Source organism: Oncorhynchus nerka, linkage group LG15 (assembly GCF_034236695.1).
Source record: "Oncorhynchus nerka isolate Pitt River linkage group LG15, Oner_Uvic_2.0, whole genome shotgun sequence".
Lineage (NCBI taxonomy): Eukaryota > Metazoa > Chordata > Actinopteri > Salmoniformes > Salmonidae > Oncorhynchus > Oncorhynchus nerka.
Window position 1 is genome coordinate 48415592 of NC_088410.1, and position 22520 is coordinate 48438111.

Genomic DNA, 22520 nt, shown 5'->3' on the forward strand with positions numbered 1-22520 from the left:
CACAATCAATATCGGAGGGGTGAGCGAATTAACTGAACTCTCTGTCCACTGCATCAAGTCTGAGCTAAGAATACAATAGCGAACGCTTATTAAATCTAGAATCTATTTCTGCTAGCTAGGCTAACATCTGCCCCCATCATTCTCCAATTCAAATTCATCCAACTTTATTTGTTCTTTATTTGTCCATGTTCATTAATCCCATTCCATTGTCTGCAGTGTCTCCTCTCTGCCCAGTCTTCTCTGCGTTTCGTCTGGGAACGTTTGAACAACGTTTTGTTCCACTCCAGTGTACAGCAATAATGACCTGTTAGTGATGGGATAGCCCCAACCTCTCCGAGCATCCTCTTCCAGTCAAATCAAAGTGTCATTAGAAGAAGGGAGAGAGAAGTAGAGAGAGACAACCAGAGAGAAGGAGAAAGAGACACGGAGAGAGTTCTTTGTGTTGTTTATTATTGAATAAACCTCACTCCATGTAACCCCAGCATGTTGTGCAATAGCTCAGCCCCCCTAACTCCTCTGTTGTTGTGCCACTTCAAATTAGTCACTCCCGGGGCAGCCTTCTATCTTTGCCAAATGCATTAGTACGCCATTCCGAACTCATACCGCCTAGGGTTAAATGCAAATTATATCATTTCTGTCAGCCAATCAAATCAGAGTGACCCCACGACCCAGGAGATGAGTCCTGTGCATAATGAAATATGACATGGCACAAAAGGCCTGATTCTAATCGCAACGGACATATGATCAGATGACTATGACCTCATGACCTTGGACGAGGAGTGAGGAGTGAGAAGCTGGGAGACAGAGGGAGGAGGGGGAGATGTGAGAGGGAAAGAGGGGAGAGACGAGAGGAAGGGAAGAGACATAAAATAAATAAACGATTGCAATTAGCACGGTTGTTTAGTAATCAACTCATTTCACTAGGATGAAATGGACCGTATCTGTGCTTAAGAAAAAGGGACATTTTGTCATTTTCTATCTGTCATCGCCTTTCATTCTTTAGGCCTTGTTAGCATTGCGGGGCATTGTCATATCTGAAATAGCCATAGCCAGCATTGTAGCTACTAGATATTTTTTGTGGCTATTATTTCCTAGATGAGCCCATGACACTGTGTTGGGGCTGGAGCGATGCCTCACTTTCCTCCTCAGACAGAAACTTAGATCCACGGTTTCAGATTCCGCAAATGTCCAAATAGTAACAGAGTGACGGGTAAATAATGCAGCTAGTCTGTTTGGAGAGAGAGAGATGGAGAGGGAGAGAGATCGATGGGATGGAGAGGGAGAGATGGAGAGGGAGAGAGAGGGATGGAGAGGGAGAGATGGAGAGGGATGGAGAAAGAGAGAGAGGGATGGGATGGAGAGAGAGAGATGGAGAGGGAGAGAGAGAGAGGGATGGGATGGAGAGGGAGAGAGAGAGATGGAGAGGGAGAGAGAGGGATGGGAGAGAGAGAGATGGAGAGAGAGAGAGAGAGGGATGGGAGAGAGAGAGATGGAGAGGGAGAGAAAGAGAGGGAGAGAGAGATGGAGAGGGAGAGAGAGAGATGGAGAGGGAGAGAGAGGGATGGAGAGGGAGAGAGAGGGAGAGAGGGATGGGATGGAGAGGGAGAGAGAGAGAGGGAGAGAGAGGGATGGAGAGGGAGAGAGAGGGATGGAGAGGGAGAGAGAGAGAGAGAGAGAGAGTAACCTGGGCCGGGCTCACTCTGTTATTCTGAGGAGGCTCTTTGTGGTGTGTTGATATCCTTGACATGATATTGTAGCAAAAGAACACAGCTGATGGCTTTAATTAAAGCCTGTATTATGGCTGGGAGAGAGGGACAGATAAACAGAGAGAGAGAAACAAACATAGGGGAGAGGGTTGTCCACGGTTTGAGCTGTCTAAATAAACAGGACACACATGGACTTCTTAGCTCACGGTGATGCTGTTGAGTTTCCAAAATGCAAAGCATGACATCACCCAGTCGTGGAGAAGGACGGTTCCATATCGTCATACAGTATATTGTCGGGTACATTATTTTCTCATAATTTTTCCCAATATCTGCACATGGAACAGACCACCCTCTAAAGTCAACAGGGGTGATGTAACCCCCTCTACTCTTGTCCATGGCATCATTTGCGAGGCGTAAGCTTTCTATGAGGGGAATGTCAGCATGAACGAAAACGGATGAGGCACCCAAATTCTTCCCCAAGATAACCCTCCCTTCCCTCCTCCTTTCTTTTCTTGAAAAACAGGCCGTATGGAAGCGAGAGATAACTATGACTTTGTTTTCTGCACTCTGGGTGGTGTGGAAAGGGGAAGAGGGTGGGTGTGGGGTGTAAGCATAAATCACAATTTGACAAACCTCTTCCAATAGGCAGATAAGTGCACATTAGTGGTGAGGCAGATCTATCATCATCATCACCCCACCCCAACGCCCCAAACCCCCTGTGCTGTCGGTCAGGCCCTCAGCTGAATCGCTGAGTTGGGAAGTCGAAAGTCTCCTCTCAAACTGTGTCGTGAGTGGAGGCGCTGCCTTGACATAGTTTTCTTTTCCACTGACTGATCTAGTTAGCGAGGTGTATATAAGAACAGATAGAGGGTATATACTGATGGAAATGGCTGAATTTAAATGGGTTTTGGGGGGTTTGCCCCCCCCCCAGAAGGAAATATCTGCAATTGATATGTCCATTTTGAAACAAAACCATATGTACAGTAAGCCGCATCCCCACTTACTGTAGCAGTTTTTCACAATAAACTTGAATCAAAACCAATTGTCAAGTAAAATGACGACAACATATAACATATCAACAATCAACTCATCAACTCATAATCTTTAATTTGTGTCCGTGATAATACATTTATTGTGTATGATACAGACTTGATGTGGGGCTCAGTTGGTTAGAGCATGACACTAGCAACATCAAGTTTGTGGGTTACAATTCTGCTGGTACCACCCATACGAAGACTATTACAAGTCGCTTTGGATTACGCCGTCTGATAAGTGACATATTATATACTACATTATGATTCAAGTTTCTTTCCTTCATTCCTTTGCATATACAGTGCATTCGGAAAGTATTCAGACCCCTTCACTCTTTCCACATTTTGTTACGTTACGGCATTATTCTAAAATGTAATAAACGGGTTTTTTTTTTCCCCTCATCACTCTACACACAATGACCAATAATGAAAAAGCAAAAACAGGTTTTTGAAATGTTTGCAAATGTATTAAAAAATAACAACAAAAATACCTTTTTATTTTTATTTTTATTTCACCTTTATTTAACCAGGTAGGCTAGTTGAGAACAAGTTCTCATTTGCAACTGCGACCTGGCCAAGATAAAGCAGAGCAGTGTGAACAGACAACACAGAGTTACACATGGAGTAAACAATTAACAAGTCAATAACACAGTAGAAAAAAAGGGGGGAGTCTATATACAATGTGTGCAAAAGGCATGAGGTAGGCGAATAATTACAATTTTGCAGATTAACACTGGAGTGATAAATGATCAGATGGTCATGTACAGGTAGAGATATTGGTGTGCAAAAGAGCAGAAAAGTAAATAAATAAAAACAGTATGGGGATGAGGTAGGTGAAAATGGGTGGGCTATTTGCAGCAATCGGCTAGCTGCTCAGATAGCTGATGTTTGAAGTTGGTGAGGGAGATAAAAGTCTCCAACTTCAGCGATTTTTGCAATTCGTTCCAGTCACAGGCAGCAGAGTACTGGAACGAAACATAAGTATACATAAGTATTCAGACCCTTTGCTATGAGACTCGAAATTGAGCTCAGGTGCATCCTGTTTCCATTGATCATCTTTGAGATGTTTCTACAACTTGATTGGAGTCCATCCTGTGCTAAATTCTATTGATTGGACGTGATTTGGAAAAGAAACACACCTGTCTATCTAAGGTCCCACAGTTGACAGTGCATGTCAGAGTAAAAATCCAACCATGATGTTGAAGAAATTGTCTGTAGATCTCAGAGACAGGATTGTGTCGAGGCACAGATCTGGGGAACGGTACCAAAACATTTCTGCAACATTTAAGGTCCACCGTCATTCTTAAATGGAAGAAGTTTGGAACCACCAAGACTCTTCCTAGAGCTGGCTGTCTGCCAAACTGAGCAATCGGTGGAGAAGGACCTTGGTCAGGGAGGTGACCAACAACCAGATGGTCACTCTGATAGAGATTCCGAGTTCCTTTGATGGAGATGGGAGAACCTTCCAGAAGGACAACCATCTCTGCAGCACTCCATCAATCAGGCCTTTATTGTAGAGTGGCCAGATGGAAGCCACTCCTCAGGAAAAGGCACATGACAGCCCTCTTGGAGTTCTCTGGTTTGAAGAAAACAAGATTGAACTCTTTGGTCTGAATGCCAAGCGTCATGTCTGGAGGAAACCTGGCACCATCCCTATGGTGAAGCATGATAGTGGCAGCATCATGCAGTGAGGATGTTTTTCAGCGGCAGGGACTAGTCAGGATCGAGGGAAAGATAAACGGAGCAAAGTACAGAGAGATCCTTGATGAAAACCTGCTCCGGAGCGCTCAGGACCTCAGACTAGGGTGAAGGTTCGCCTTCCAGCAGGACAATGACCCTAAGGACACAGCCAGGACAACGCAAGCATCTTAATGTCCCAGCAAGCCAGAGCCCGATCAAACATCTCTGGAGAGCTCCTGAAAACAGCTGTGCAGCGACACTCCCCATCCAACCTGACAGCGCTTGAGAGGATCTGCAGAGAAGAAATGGAGAAACTCCCCAAATACTGGTGTGCCAAGCTTGTAGCGTCATACCCATGAAAACGCGAGGCTGTAATTGCTGCCAAAGGTGCTTTAACAAAGTACTGAGTAAAGGGTCTGAATACTTACTTATGCAAAAGTGATATTTCAGTCTTTTTTTTGCTTAGTCATTATGAGTTATTGTGTGTAGATTGATAAAGATTTTTTTTTTATCCATTTAAAAATAAGTCTGTGACATAATAAAATGTGTAAAAAGTCAAGGGGTCTGAATACTTTTGAATGCACCGTATGTATTACCACAAGTTTGTAAAAAATAAAATGTAAACTCAGCAAAAAAAAACGGCCCTTTTTCAGGACCCTGTCTTTCAAAGATAATTCGTAAAAATCCAAATAACTTCACAGATCTTCATTGTAAAGGGTTTAAACACTGTTTCCCATGCTTGTTCAATGAACCATAAACAATTCATGAACATGCACCCGTGGAACGGTCGTTAAGACACTAACAGCTTACAGACGGTAGGTAATTAAGGTCACAGTTATGAAAACTTAGGACACTAAAGAGGCCTTTCTACTGTCTCTGAAAAACACCAAAAGAAAGATGCCCAGGGTCCCTGCTCATCTGTGTGAATGTGCCTTAGGCATGCTGCAAGGAGGCATGAGGACCGCAGATGTGGCCAGGACAATACATTGCAATGTCCGTACTGTGAGACCCCTAAGACAGCACTACAGGGAGACAGGACGGACAGCTGATCATCCTCGCAGTGGCAGACCACGTGTAACAACACCTGCACAGGATCGGCACATCCGAACATCACACCTGCGGGACAGGTACAGGATGGCAACAACAACTGCCCGAGTTACACCCGGAACACACAATCCCTCCATCAGTGCTCAGACTGTCCGCAAAGGCTGAGAGAGACTGGACTGAGGGCTTGTAGGCCTGTTGTAAGGCAGGTACTCACCAGACATTACTGGCAACAACGTCGCCTATGGGCACAAACCCACCGTCGCTGGGCCAGACAGGACTGGCAAAAGGTGCTCTTCACTTCACGGTTGTGTCTCACCGGGGGTGATGGCCAGATTCGCGTTTATCGTCGAAGGAATGACCGTTACACCGAGGCCTATATCTCAACGCTGTGCGTTACAGGGAAGACATCCTCCTCCCTCATGTGTTACCCTTCCTTCAGGCTCATCCTGACATGACCCCCAGAATGACAATGCCACCAGCCATACTGCTCGTTCTGTGTGTGATTTCCTGCAAGGCAGGAATGTCAGTGTTCTGCCATGGCCAGCGAAGAGCCCAGATCTCAATCCCATTGAGCACGTCTGGGACCTGTTGGATCAGAGGGTGAGGGCTAGGGCCGTTCCCCCTAGAAGTGTCCAGAAACTTACAGGTGCCTTGGTGGAAGAGTGGGGTAACATCTCACAGCAAGAACTGGCAAATATGATGCAGTCCATGAGGAGATGTACTGCAGTACTTAATGCAGCTGGTGGCCACATCAGATACTGACTGTTACTTTTGATTTTGACCCCCCCCTCCCTTTGTTCAGGAACACATTATTCAATTTCTGTTAGTCACATGTCTGTGGAACTTGTTCAGTTTATGTCTCATAAACTGAACAAAGGGAGGGGGGGGGTCAAAATCAAAAGTAACAGTCAGTATCTGATGTGGCCACCAGCTGCATTAAGTACTGCAGTACATCTCCTCATGGACTGCATCATATTTGCCAGTTCTTGCTGTGAGATGTTACCCCACTCTTCCACCAAGGCACCTGTAAGTTTCTGGACACTTCTAGGGGGAACGGCCCTAGCCCTCACCCTCTGATCCAACAGGTCCCAGACGTGCTCAATGGGATTGAGATCTGGGCTCTTCGCTGGCCATGGCAGAACACTGACATTCCTGCCTTGCAGGAAATCACACACAGAACGAGCAGTATGACTGGTGGCATTGTCATTCTGGAGGGTCATATCATTTTTTTATTTTAATGTTTTGCATCTTCAGGATGCCCAGCCCACATGGGTTTATAAGACACTGTATTCATAAAATGAGTTGTCCAAATATATGTCATTTTGACTTCAAATCATCTGCTAGATATCATCTGTGATACTGAAGGCCTTGACAACTGAACAAAGCCTGTTCAGATAAGTCCCATTAGATGAGCCGAGCTAGTGAAGCAGTGTTGTGGAAAGTTAGCTTGGTGCCAACAAAAAATAACCTGGAAAGCTTCCCAATCAATGATATATTCCCTCTCATTCCATCCCCACACCAACTGTCTGTTCATCTGTTTCTATTAAATGAAAGGTGTATTAAAATTTGCGCTGAACTCTCCGAAGACCTCTACACTTAATTAAGACGGAACAGAATGTCTGCATCTGAAATGGGACCCGATTCCCTATATGGTGCACTACCTTGGACCAGGGCCCAACCGGTGCCAATAGGATGCCATTTGGGACGTGGGCAATGCTTTCTACTTATTCACCCAGAAATATATTCCCAAATGGTATGCTAACACTATTGATCAAGAAGGAAGCTCCCTCCCCTTTATGAGAGTGAAGCCTACATACTTGTACTGTGTGTAATAAAATACGGCACTGTGCATTAGAATGGAAACCTTGAGAGAAGAAGCACTTAGAGAGACCGTGGATATGCGTTTGTTGGAGTCGTCACCGTACAAGGAGGACAGACACTGGCCTGTATGATCTATCAAACACATACATGCATATGCCATTGTTTAGATTTGACTTTTAAAGGGGAAGGGGTGAAGAGTAATGCATTAACTGGAGTATACCTTGGCTCTGCAATCTCACTCTGAATAGAATATGAATTATTTATCTCGCAACTATTCAACTGGGAACGTCCTTGATATTTACATTTTATCATCAAGTGCATCCGACTAGGCTTCAGAGTAATGTAACGTGTGACACATATAATTCACTAGCTCTCACTTGTGCAACTGAAAAACATTTAACCGAGCAAAGGATTTGTATTTGATTGGAAGAAGTATTTTTTTTACAATCAGAAAACAAAGAGTATTGGTCACAGTTGATGAACATCCCCTTTGTACTTAAGATATAACATAAGATAGAAGATACTTAAGATAAGGGATGACTGCATAGGGCTGACCACATTTAGTCGACTGGTTTGTTTGGTTGATAGGATGTTGGTCGACCAATGTTTTTTTAGTCGAGCAGTTGCAAATACATTTTAAAAAATGTATGTCTGTCTGTTTCACGCCTGTCTCAGTGGACTAATCCATTGCGGAGTCCGCAGGGATGTCACACCAGTATCACCAGTAGTAGATTTACTGTTAATATCCCATAATTTCAAATTAATGTTTGGTTTGTTACAGTAATTTCTGTTAATGCATTCAATATATTATTATTACAGTCTTACCATTGTCACAGTCGGAATGGACACATTGCTTGCAGAGCAGAGCGCACAACCTAGGATACACTTGTGAGACTTTTTTTTAATGATTGTCTTGACCGTCACTGTATAGCTTCTTAATGTTTGTTAAACAAACGTTTGTTTTTACATCCAGAATGAAAATAGTTCCTCAATTTAGGCTATTTGAGAAATCTTTCCAGTTCTCTCCCTTTCTATAACCACTCAGCATGAAAGAGGAAAAAAATGTCATGCTCTGATCCGGTGTAAACGTTATAAAATAGCTCTACCTGATTGCTTCAAATCCCTTGCGCAAATAGATCACAGCTGTGTCTATCTGTGCAGAGCTCACTGGCACCGGAAAATTAGGGCCCAGAACATTTTATACAATGTTGCAAGTTTGCTAGCACAATCGGGCCGGACCAAGTTAATAGTTGATGCAATGTTTCTTGCAGACATGCCACGGGTAGCCAATGTGATTTATAGGTTATTTATTTTTATCGGGATATTTTATACCTGCAGGCTGCAGTGTTTTTATTTGTTGGCTTTATGTAGGCTATTTTTACATATCGGCAATGGCAACAGAAGTTACTTTTAGGTTTGTATCATTTTAATTTAGATATAATTTTTTATTAAGCACATTACATTGATTTTGAGATATGAAGATTTTTTTTTTAATTAAAGGAAACTGTTCCACAGAAATGTGCATATGAAAATCATAACTGGCACTCAGATCAGTAGAAATGGTATGATAACTTGGCACTCTAAATGGGAAAGGTTGCCGACCACTGGTGTAGCCTATTTACCGGCAACTTTCGGAGCATAATGGCAGAATATGTGAAGACCAGCAGCAATGGTCAGCGGGAGGAGGAGGGTCAGGAACAGAGTTTTCACTTCTGGTTAGGCTATATTGATCTCTGGCTCCCTCTTTAGTAATTTCTGCGTCTTAATTTTTAATCGCAGTGCTTAAAGAATCAGACAAGTTCAGTAGCCTACATTTAGTTGATTTTATTCAAACAAAGGGTGTGTCTACAGTGCCTTGCCCAAGTATTCACCCCCCTTGGCTGTTTTCCTATTTTGTTGCATTACAACCTGTAATTTAAATGTATTTTTATTTGTATTTCATGTAATGGACATACACAAAATAGTCCAAGTTGATGGAAAAAAATTAAATGAAAAAAATTACTTGTTTCAAAAAATTGTAAAAAATAAATAACGGAAAAGTGGTGTGTGCATTTGTATTCACCCCCTTTGCTATGAAGCCCCTAAATCAAATCTGGTGCAACCAATTACCTTCAGAAGTCACATAATTAGTTAAATAAAGTCCACCTGTGTGCAATCTAAGTGTCACATGATCTGTCACATGATCTCAGTACATATACACCTGTTCTGAGGTGTATATGGGCCCCAGAGTCTGCAACACCACTAAGCAAGGGGCACCACCAAGCAAGCGGCACTATGAAGACCAATGAGCTCTCCAAACAGGTCAGGGACAAAGTTGTGGAGAAGTACAGATCAGGGTTGGGTTATAAAAAAATATACAACACTTTGAACATCCCAGCATTAAATCCATTAATAAGAAATGTGAAGAATATGGCACCACTACAAACATGCCAAGAGGGGGCTGCCCACCAAAACTCATGGACCAGGCAAGGATGGCATTAATCAGAGGCAACAAAGAGACCAAATATAACCCTGAAGGAGCTGCAATGTTCCACAGCGGAGATTGGAGTATCTGTCCATAGGACCACTTTAAGCCGTACACTCCACAGAGCTGGGCTTTACAGAAGAGTGTCCAGAAAAAAATAAGCAAACATGTTTGGTGTTCACCAAAAGGCATGTGGGAGACTCCCCAAATATATCGAAGAAGGTACTCTGGTCAGATGAGAATGAAATTGAGCTTATTGGCCATCAAGGAAAACGCTATGTCTGGCGCAAACCCAACACCTCCATCACCCCGAGAACAACATCCCCACAGTGAAGCATGGTGGTGGCAGCATCATGCTGTGGGGATGTTTTTCATCGGCAGGGACTGGGAAACTGGTCAGAATAGAAGGACTGATGGATGGCGCTAAATACAAGGAAATTCTTGAGGGAAACCTGTTTCAGTCTTCAAGAGATTTGAGACTGGGATGGAGGTTCACCTTCCAGCAGGACAATGGCCCTAAGCATACTGCTAAAGCAACACTTGAGTGGTTTAAGGGGAACATTTAAATGTCTTGGAATGGCCTAGTCAAAGCCCAGACCTCAATCCAAATGAGAATCTGTGGTATGACTTAAAGATTGCTGTACACCAGTGGAACCCATCCAACTTGAAGGAGCTGGAGCAGTTTTCCTTGAAGAATGGGCAAAAATCCCAGTGGTTAGATGTGCCAAGCTTATAGAGACATATCCCTAGAGACTTGCAGCTGTAATTGCTGGTAAAGGTGGCTCTACAAAGTATTGACTTTGGGGGGGGTGAATAGTTATGCACGCTCAAGTTTTCTGTTTTTTTGTCTTGTTTCTTGTTTGTTTCACAATAAAGAATATTTAGCATCTTCAAAGTGGTAGGCATGTGTAAATCAAATGATTACAAACCCCCCCAAAAAATGTATTTTAATTCCAGGGTGTAAGGCAACAAAATAGGAAAAATGCCAAGGGGGTGAATACTTTCGCAAGCCACTGTACATATGGAAAAATACACTTTTGTAAAATAACATAACTCTTGGTCGACCAATAATGTTTTTAGTCGGGGACAGCCCTAGTGCATAGTATCAGATCCTTTTATGGTTAAGTTCTGACAAGACTTACAAGAATGTCTGGTTAAGACTGTTGCTGCATACAAAATGGCACCTATATAGTGTACTAGTGTACAAAATGGCACCTATATAGTGTACTACTTTTTACCAGGGCCCATAGGGGAATTTCTTGTCATTTGGGACTTAGCCTGAATACCTAGTGCCTGCCTGATTATGAAAGATCATGGAGATTTGAGTTCCCCAAAGGATTCAACGAGGGTCTCACTTCACACAATGGCCCCAATGTTTACAAAAGACAAGTTTGTTTCCTTACAACAATTATGAGGGAAATTGAATCTCCGGAAATGTTCGTTTTCTTGTGCACTAGACCAAACAATAACACGATTCCCAAAGGTTTACAAAAACATCTGTCTTCAAAGGACAATTTAGAAAATTAATATCCACGCTTTTCCAGACAATGCGAGGGACAGAGTAAATCCAATTGAAGCAATTAAATTGTTTTCCTTCTTCCATTCATGTTCACTAGTCACGGGGGAATGGAAGCATGTTTAAGTGTTGTGTTCGTTCCATGTCTACATCCCTCCGATATAATAAGTAATACATTGCAATTACAATTTCCTTGGTCATAACCAGATTGAGGCTTGGGGGGGGCTGGTGTTTTTGAGTTTGTCTTTCATCTGCTGTAGTGGTTACTTAACATTACCCAGTTAAATGCATTAGATTGTTTGATCATATTTTGTAAAAGCTACACAGTAGGTGGGTTGATATGAAGTAATTGTACTTACAGTAGCTAGCTACTACCTTTGAGTTATTTACTCTTAGTAGAAAAGAACTCTCTGAGAATCATTTTTTCCTTGCCCTTTGCTCTGTTTTTTTTCCTTCTGAAAGGATTTGTTTAAGAGATAAATGACCACTCCAGTGCAGAGGATGACAGCCTGCACAAAGATGATATTGAATTGATTTCTGAAATGTAGACGGCAAGACATGAATCATAAAAATTATATTAAAAACTTGAATGGCTGACACCGGAATATTATTTGTGATGATTCATTTGACTCGGTCATTACAAAGGGAGTCAAGTCAGAGTGCCTCAGACAAAATTGCTTTTTCGTTCCCCATTGAATTTCTTCCATTTTTTTCCCCCCTCTAGAATTCAGAATCATATTTTTCCTTATTGCAGCACACACTACGATGGACCTATTGATAGTACAGGAATACGCAGATATGCATACGGTTATTCTGAAAACAAATTGTGTTTCTGTATGTTTACATTTTTTATTTCGCCTGACCGAGGTGTTATGTCTGAAAGCTCTTACTACAGCATTATCCAGTACACTCTTTTAATAGGAAGCATATAGGTAGGGTGTAATTGGGGACTGACCCTCTATCATTGTTATAACTCCCATCTCTGGGGTGGGGTGGGGGGTGGGGGGCACTATTTCCTTATTAAATAATCTGACTCTTCTAGATGATATATTCTTCTGACTGACACAAATTACCTCCCCCCAGTACATCAAATGTTCTCGAGTCATACACTGCTCTTGGCAAACCCACCTACATATACAGTAAAAATACAGTATCTCACACCATCTCCCTCTCTGTTTGTCCTTCCAGAGCTATTCCGGTCAGGGGGGAGGCAATGGGAATGGCGCGGGGGACGAGGACTACGAGATTCCCCCCATCACCCCTCCCAACCACCCCGAGCCCCCCTTGCTCCACCTGATGGACCCTGAGTCGGGCTACCTGTGCCACTCCCTAGGGGCCCACCACAACGGCCTGCTCAACCCCTACTCCTACCCGGAGCTGCCTGCCCTCATGATGTCCAATATGCTGGCCCAAGATGGCCACCTGCTCTCCAGCCAAATGCCCTCGGTGAGTACCCCCCAGGCGGTTTTGCTTTGATATCACAGCTGGTTTGAAACACTATTCAAAGTCATTTCAAATATATAATCTGTTTGTTTTTTTTTAGCTTAGAACCAATACAAAAACCATGGAATCAATATAAAAGTCCCAAAAGTACAAACCTCGCACACCAGGCAGCCTAAAGCAAATGCTCAAACAAAAATATTTCAAGCAGTATTTGTAGTCTGTCTGATACTGATTCGTTCGTCATTGCTCCATCATTTGGTAGTACCAACGACTAATTTATGTTGTGTTAGCGTGAACATTGTTAGCGTGAACATTGTTAGCGTGAACATTGTTAGCGTGAACATTGTTAGCGTGAACATTGTTAGCGTGCCCTTCAGTGTTCAGTAGTTTGGCTCTTGGGAAAGCTTCTTTTTTAAATTTTGTCTAGACTGCCTACTCTTCAGATTTTTTTAACTTTTGGAATATAGTAAAATGTTACATTAACAACATAGGCTATGTTAAATCATTTCTCTGGTCATTTCGTATGGCATGCAACAATATTCATGCAATTTCAAATGGAAAGGAAAAGGTAAATAGAACAGTAGAACAGACGGTTTGTGGTTGCCCTGTCAGCTCTGACGCTCAAAGGTTTGTGGGTAAATCCATCCGTGTCATATGAGCATCAGCCATTATGAATAGACTCCGATTGTTTTTTGAATGCACCCTCCCTCAGCCTTTTTCCACAAACTGCTTCAGTGTGCCACAAATGATCATAATTAGCCATAATTGTATTAATGAGATTGCCAGGAAATCGACATTGTTTCCATATGTCTGGAATGAGATCATTCTCTATAAAACAAATGCATACCAAATGGCACCCTATTCCCTTTCATAGTGCACTACTTTTGACAAGGGCCCATCGAGCTCTCGTCAGAAGTAGTGCACTATATAGGGAATAGGGTGACATTTGGGACGCGGCATACGTGTACTGTACACACCATCGTCTCGTTGATGAAGCTGTCTATGTAGAGTATAGAGACCGTTTTATATGCCTGGTTAGAGAAACCAGTGTCATTTTAACTGAGAAAATAAAATCTAAATCTGTACACAAAAGCTACAGTATATGTAGAGTTCAAGGTAATAACTTAGGACCACTAGGACCACTATATCTGATTGTAGATATGGTCATATCTCCATACAAAAAAATGAATATCAGTTTTTCTAATACCGTTATAATAAGGAACCTGGAATCCAGTGTTATCTTTAGAAACGTGTTTAGTAAGATAAAAACAGATATAATTACGGAGAATTATGAATACTGTAGTATATCATGCCACACCTCCTCCTTATTGCTCAGCAATATTGTTTCTGAATAAACATGTCTTTTAACATAAACCACAGTATTCATTTCTTTAAACATAACAACAGTTCATATGGTAGAACAGTAAAACAAATATGTAGAATTACAGAGCATTGTGGGTACTGTAGTACATAATGTTACAATTACTGTGGAAAGTGTTATCCTCACAGTAAATATGGATATTTGATATTTCCAAGAATAATGGTTTCCTTTCAATTGTGGTGACTATTGAGAGTCTAATGTAGTCATAGAGAGGATATAAATGGTGGTCACTCTTTTGCATGCTACACTACACTGGACAGGATGAGACATTTACGCGTTCAAGAATTGAATCGTCTCTGAGTTTTCCAAAAGCGCTATATAAATCCCAAATGGTATTATATTTTTATTATTATTCACAGCTGCATCTAACTAGACCTCTTCAGATCATGAATTTGTCTTTTTGTATAAGCATACACAGATAGAGTCTCCATACATTGTGTACTCGATAACGAACCTAATCAAATCACATTTTATTGGTCACATGCTTCGTAAACAACAGGTGTAGACTAACAGTGAAATGTTTTACGGGCCCTTCCTAAGAAATGCAGAGAGAATAAAAAAAGAGAAATAATGGGAAAGATAATGACACGAGGAATAAGTACGCAACGAGTAACGATAACCGTTGCAAAGCTTCATTTGCACAACAAAGGTCTTCTTTAAGATATACTTTAGTCAAATCTGTTGAGTGTAACAATTATGTGAGCTACAGTTCAAACGGGATAATCCAGTAATAAGGAACATCTCTTAGAATGGCCAATAAGAGAAAAATATATATTGGTGTATATTTTAGTGTTGGTGTATACAGTTTGTTAGTGTATATCTCAGTGTTGGTACCCTTACAAAAAAAAAAAAAAAATCAGTTTACATGTGAAAATCACCTTTTCACAATTGAAAACCATTGTTTTCACCTCACATGTGAATTGCAGTTTCACATGTGAAATTTGTGGTTTCACATGTTAAAAACTTTCACATGTGAGGATCAGATTGTTTTGGGCAAAACTTTCAAATGTGGAATTGCATTTTCACATGTGAAAAACATTCACGTGAAGATCGCATTTGCTGTTTCACATGTAAAACAACTCCTCATGTGAACATCTCACGTTAACATGTGGAATTTCAAGTTCACACGTGAAAAACAATCACATGTAAAAATCTAATTTGCAGTTTCATATGTGAAAAATATTCACATGTGAACTTACAATTACATGAAAGTGAAAATCTAATTTGCAGTTTCACATGTAAGAAAGCTCCACATGTAAAACATTGAAAACTAAAAACATTAAAAATATAATTTTGATATCATGGATGGTCAGTCCTTGCATGCATAGAGTAGTCTATTTATTTGAGAGTTGTTGCATTTCTCCAGCCCCATCCCTCAGCTCTTTACCCAAACTGTGTCGGGGCGAGGAACAATTTTCTTCATGTTTTAATTAAGTATTGCCGCTTTAAACACTTTTAATAGAGTAATAGTGTTATTATATGGTGCAATCCTCTAATGAGTGAGTTACTTTTGTGCCATTTATATCAAGCAAAACTTTTGAAGTCCACAACAAAATTCTGTAAAGAAAAATATTGATATTGAAAGCAAAACATAAACCCAAAGGTATTGTTGTTTTTTTTTTTACATGCGAGAGCAAATGAATTGTAAATGGATGCAAAAAAATGATTTCAGTAGAAAATAATATATGGTAACGCTATTAAATAAAACGCCTCCCTCTTTCCTGCGATTTCCCTACCTTTGGTTAAGTTACCTTGGCCTTTGCTTTCTCTCCCCTGGATGGGAGACCAGATGCAGCTGGAAGGGGTGAAAATAAACACGAGGGGAATTTATTTTCACGTGAGGAAAAAACACGTGAAATATTAGCATGTGAAACTTTACACCTCTCCGAAAACCGCGTCTGACTTCTGAACATTTTCACATGTAGACAAATTATAATAATTGTGATTTGATCACACATTTTCATGTTTTTGTTGTAAGGATGTATATACCGGTGTGTATATTGACGTTTGTGTTGGTGTACAAGTGAATGTATTGCCATATACAGTATATGTTTGTATCATGTTGTGTTGGAAGATGGCGCAAGGTGTTGTTATGACCTCCTCTTCTTCTTCTTCCTCTTCATAAACAATATCTTTGCTCCTGAAATGGATCTACTACATCTGGAGGTCAGGCCTTATATTCAATCTTGAGCACATGGGAAAGAAATTCCATTATGTTTCATCTTTCCTGCATCAGCTATTCTATTGTGGCGCTGCAGTGAGATCTGTTTTCATCAGGCAGATTCAATACGTGAGCTCGACAATGAAAAGAGTGCAATTGGGCTGGATGGAGAGAGAGAGAGAGAACGAAAGCAAGAGAGAGAGAGAAGATTTTGCGGAGAGGGAAAGTAGCTCTAATACTAAATGGACAAAAACATTTTTTTAAATTCAAAACATTATTTTCTCAGGATTTGGGTGTTAGATCATTTAAGAGATTGTGCAATTCAGGAAAATAAGTTTATGTAGTGTCCTTATGTAAATGCTGAAAGGCTTATGGGTTTTAAAGCAAGCCATGCCAAATCCAGTAAACTAGCAGAACACCAGATTAAAGTAGTAGTTCACAGGTATAACATAACATGGGTATACAGCACAATACTTTGCATATAGCTAAGTATGTTATCTTATATTATATTAATATGTTATATGTATTATCAAAGTGTTAACCATTTCAGGCCCAACAGCCTTGTGCGATATGGCATTAAATGCGGAAGACCAGTGGATGGTGCTGGTATGAATTGGCTTGTATTAGCTTAAGGCAAATGCTATTGTAAGCTAAATGCTAGTAAGCTACAAGCTAAGGATAATTACCTCAACGCTAACAAGAGTGAGTACATCAACTTTTTAGCTAAAGCTGATAGCCTCTTACTTTCTGAAAACTCACAAACCTCCCTGTCTACTAAATGTTAATGCTAAATGCTAGCTGTGCATGCATGCCTACCGTACAGCTTTACATCATCCCTATACACCCACACCTCTTTTCTAGAAACAAGTTAATTTCTTATGATTTGTGTTTCTTTTCAAAAACTCTGTTCAGCCTCTTACCCAAACACACTTTATCGACAAGCCACAAATACATCTACACAGGTACTATCTTGTTCTTGTTCTTCCCTCAACTCTTAGGCCTGAAACATGTAATTGACTGTACTTTCCTCATTTAGTTGAGAGCCATTTTCAATTAATAAGGGCCTTGGCTGATGCTTATTGTGTTTTGCGGTCCTGAGCCCCTCCTGGACGAACCCGATATCTTTCAGAGAGCCTTTTCTCCGATGCCCTCGATGCACTTGGCAAGCCCTCCGCTCTCTCTGTTAATGCGTTAACTGTCATAGCATCTTCCGCAAGTTCCAAAACACATTAGACATTTAATATCCACGCTCAGGTTACACTGATCTTTTCCATAACGCTTAGGGAGATACTCATCGGCCGGTGGTAGAGGGTTTCTGGACTAGCACTAAATACTAGGTCCCACATTTGTTTGTGTCCTGTCTTCATTGGCGTGTGCGTTTGCTGTGGCGGTGCCCCGATTTTTATCTCTTAACGACCAGAGTGCTAGTTGTATTCCAGTTTATTAGACCTACTGCTAGTCTGTGATACCTGGGTGTTTCAAGCAATAATGCACATGATTGTGCCCTGAGTCTTTTTTCTCTTCTTTTTCTGATAATGTGATCTGACCAGGAAAAACTGTTGTTGTTGATGTTGAAAACGTAACCGTTTCGGGGGGCACTTTCGAAGTCAAACATGGTATGCACGTGCACCTTTCATCATTAGATTGCCCTCATCTGAAACACAAACAGTACTACACCTTGAATAATTCATCTTTGACTGGATATCTTATTCATGCCCTGGCATTTATATATGATATCATCGTCACCAACGTCTACTTGTGGAATACGTAGCAAGTTGAGAAATGCATAGATCAACAGAGGGGTTTTGTCATTAACGATTGCTTTAATTTCAAGGTATTAGCGCTATAAACACGTAGTTGTCCTAATGTTCTGCATAAGGACAATGAGGGAAGCCAATTGCTTAACCCCTATTGTAATGGAAGTTAATTAACAATATTAAGGCCAAGGATGCTCGTATTCAGCTCACATCTTAATATCACCTTCTTTAGTTCCAACGTTTCAAATGCAAGATTGAATTCACAATCCTTTAATCTGCTGACTATTATTCTGAGGATTCAGCGAATGGGTTCATCTTGACCCGATAGTCATGCTAAAGGTGGCAGCTAGTTGGGCTTTCAGTCTCTGGTGCTTACGGCAGGTGTTCGCCATAAGTGTGCATGAATGAAAGAGGATCCACTGTCAACTTAACTTGTCACAGACAAGGCTAATGAATTAATGATAAGATACTAGAGGTGCATCTTAATGTGTTCTCCCTATAATGCAAGCTTTCAGTAACTTAACTAGATTGCCCACCAATGTGGGGAGGTGCGAGGAAGAGGTATTAGCAAAAACTTTATTATGTGCTTCCTAAAATAAAAAATAGACCATTGATTTTGCTATATTAGGATTGATCAAATGTATTATTTTTCAAACTAAGAGTATTTTTTACTCAATCTAAATAATATTGAACTAATACTGTATTCAATACACTTCAATTTGGTCTCTTAAAACAAGTTAACTAGCACATGAGCATTAGTTTAAATCAATAATAGCTCTGTGTTAAGATTCCCAGGTCCATAGTATAGTCATGTAGTTAATTATGTTTTAGATTTTCATCAATAACTTCTATAATGTTGTTTACCGTGGCCAGTAGTACAAGGCTGCTATAGGTTTTCTGCCGTTGGGCTGCTACAAATTCTACCCTCTTCATTCAAAGTAGAATACATTAATGGTATAAAACCCATTTCTCTATCTAGAGACCTTAATTCTCAGTGATTGGTTAACAGGATTATAGTGTCTCTAGGGAAATGATAGATCCATTTCATTCTTTTTTTTTTATCACAGTTCGACAAGCATGATATAGAATGTATCTTATATATTATATGAACTATTCCAGGCTCAGATAGATGATCGATGCTTCCAAAACACATTTTTGTTTGATAGCCCTGTGAAACCTGAGCGAAAGAGAGCGAGAGAGAGAGAGAGAGAGAGAGAGAGGCCTGCTTTTTAAACAGCTTTCTTTTCACCTTTTGCAATTATTTATTTTCAAATAGTCCTTCAAGCTAATGTTCCATTTTTGTATTTCACAGGCCCTTTTCCCATAAATGAAGCATCGCCGTAATAAATCATTGGACAAACAGAGACTCGTGCAAACCCTGAAAGGTCTAAAGATTTATGTAACACATTCATGTTTTCCACTTCCTCATTTTAGTACTCCACTGGTAAAGCTCGGCTAATAAAAGGTCCTATTAATATATCCTGTTGCTAGGCAACCGCCAGCAGCCATGTAATAGCATTCGGCTGAAAAAATAGATGACCGATAAGGAAAAAATAAATTATTTTATCCTCTCCCGGGAAAAGGTGCCTTATTTTTTCCAGCAATGTGATATGAAACTGTAGTTGTATATTATGAAGAAATATTGGAGCGAAATATAATGTTATTTCCAATTTCATTATTTCATTATTTCTAAGAGAACTTTGAATTAATCGCTGCTAGACGGCTAGAACTCATCTTTGTCTTCATTCTGATAAAGTCAATTAGCCTTAGGATTAAGCTAATCAAGGGATAAGGTATGGATTTCATTTCCTTTTCATGCACACCCTCGGAAATAGTGTTATGTTTTAACATTGCCCAGCTCCAATTCATTTCAGACATTTCACATTTCAGACCTAAGGGTGTTCATACATTTTTCAATAGGTTGATTCAATAGGTTGAATTCAATTCTTTGATTTAAAGCTGCAATATGTCACTTTTTGGGCGACCCAACTAAATTTATATAGAAACGTGTTTTATAGATCTGTAATTCTCATTAAAAGCAAGTCTAAGAAGCGGTAAATATTTTCGATGTGCACCATTTCTATGCTTCTTGTTTTTAAGTTCCGTTTTTGCCTCTTTCACTTTCGGTTTTGTACACCAGCTTCAAAAAGCTGAAAATAAAATATTTTTGGTTACGGAAAATATTTTTCACAGCGGTTTAGATGGTGCAATGATTCTCTACACTATACTTGCTTGTTTTGTCAGGTGAACTCAAATTAAGCGAACTATTAGAATTTTAGCAACCAGGAAATGGCCAAGTGATTTCTGCATAGTGCATCCTTTAATAGGTTAATATCAATTACATTTCCATTGGTTGACTTCATTGTATACCACTCCGTCTGTTGTCTGAGTGCCTACAGCCCACTCACTCCACTGTATCATATCAGCATGGTTAGAGGTCATTGCAGCAGAGTGGAAGTGGAAACAAATAAACTAATTGAATGCAGTACAGAAGTACTGATAGATATTGTGTTTACATATCATCATGTTTATGCTCATCACTCAAGTTGCCGATGTGAGAGGTATTGAAGACTCATTGTGTGAAAAAAAATTATCATTACATCCCAAATATTCCCTATTTAGTGCACTACTTTGGAACCAGAGCACTGTGGGCCCTGGTCAAAAGTAGTGCACTAAATAGGGAATAGGGTGCCATTTGAGGCGTAGCCAAAGAGGTCACCAAACAAGACTCAGCTGCAGCAGATGATGGACGCAGTCCTGTGATGCAGTTACATAGATAAAGGATTTCATATTTCATATTACATTTAGCCACAGGCCCCTACTGCAGCTTATCATTGCATGAAATCGTGTCCATATTGCTCGGTGCCATATCTTCGCCATCCTACTTGGAGGAATATTCGGCCCTGTTGGCTATTGGAGAAGATCCCATATGATCGCAGCTTCCCCCACTGACTATTGTCCTCTCCAGTGTACAGTACTTTGACTAATAGGATGTGCAACTGTAATAATGGGCCGATCCAAAATGCTGGCGCTCTCTCAGCTATACCCTTGACATTGCACTGTAAGATTAGCCTATTCAAATGATTCCCCTTGACTGTATTATGCCATTATGGTATTCAGACATACTGTATGTCAGCTACTCATTTGTATGTTATTTCTGCAGTATGCTCTTTGGAGGTCCACATGTGCAGTAGGTGAAGAAGGTCCCTGTCAAGAACATGTGAAGACAGTGTGTGTGAGGAGTTAACACTCTCGCAAATCACCTCCTGGTTAACTTAATTGTTGCCGAGACTCCCCGCAGTGTGAGAACCTTACGTGCCCATGCGTGTGTATGTATGCGTGTGTGTGTGCGCATACTGTGTGCGAGTGCGAGGTGAGGAAGGGAATGGGAGACATATTTGACTGTGCTCTCATTAGAAGAAGCAGAGCGGCTCATAGGGTGTGTCCCAAATGGCACCCTATTCCCTACATAGTGCACTACTTTTGACCAGAGCCCTATGGCACTAGTGCATTTAGTAGGGAATATGGTACCATTTGGGAGGCAGGCTCTGTCTTACTGTCGGTACCGTGGGTCCCCACAGCTCCTCACAATCGTCTCAAACATGTCAGACGAGACGTTTGCTCAGATACTCTCCCTTTGTGAAGGTGGGAGACAGTTGTGTGATGAGGTGCTTTGAGAGAGATAGAAAAGGGGGGAAGGGGAAGAGAAAAGGGGGCCGCTGACATTACATGAAATGAGGAACACGGAGGATAACGCCGAAGGGGACACTACGACATTTCACATCTGCACATCACAATTTTCAAGTCTCCATTTTGAAAAGGTGGTTGGTGGTTAGTAGTCACTATTCAGTCATATGTGATAGGATAGCAACCCTCTGTTTCATGGTACCCGAAGCACTCCAATTTGTTCCTGTTCTGTTCAACGGCACTGGCACATTACTGTTGTAGTGCAGCCAAGCTTTGGGAAATGTGCTTGCACCCATCATTGCCTTATTAGTGACTCTGTCTCAGCATATCTTCAAAGAGAGACTTAGTGGCTTACAGTCCTACTATAGTATGGATCAGGTGTGTTTAAATCTGTGCTGATGAGAGAAACATACTTGCTCAACTCAAGGCTAATTCCATGCCTCCATATTGAGTGCCAGGTTAGTGTACACTGTACAGCTCCTGACAGAAAAAACATCCACGTGGTCTTTAAAGTCTCTCGAGAACCTTGCCACTCTGGCGTGTACATTGACAGAATGAAAAAAAGGGACACTTGGAATGTTTGGACACATTGGAACTGAACTTTGCGTAACTGTGCTTTCTTTGCAATGTCGCCGTGAGACATTACAGCTATGTGTAATTACTTTTTGATACGGCTCATTTGAGGAGCGTTTGCCGTTTCTCAGCCAAAGGAAGTGAAGGAAGTACAGTATGTTCAAGAGATTTGTATATATTTTTTGTTCTTGTCATCTTTGATTTAGGATCAAGTTGGAGTGATCAGAAGTTGCTTGTTCAGTTGTTGCTTAGC

The 22520-nt window shown here is 40.9% G+C and overlaps 1 protein-coding gene across 4 annotated transcripts in view; it reads left to right on the forward strand.

The window, feature by feature from the left end:
* LOC115142835 (TOX high mobility group box family member 2) overlaps window positions 1-22520 on the forward strand; it is a 140137-nt gene that overhangs the window by 77922 nt on the left and 39695 nt on the right. For all 4 annotated transcript variants that reach the window (XM_029682608.2, XM_029682610.2, XM_065001652.1 and 1 more), the window contains one exon: window positions 12454-12711. In XM_029682608.2, the coding sequence (XP_029538468.1) occupies window positions 12454-12711 (258 nt within the window). The remainder of the gene's footprint in view (window positions 1-12453; window positions 12712-22520) is intronic.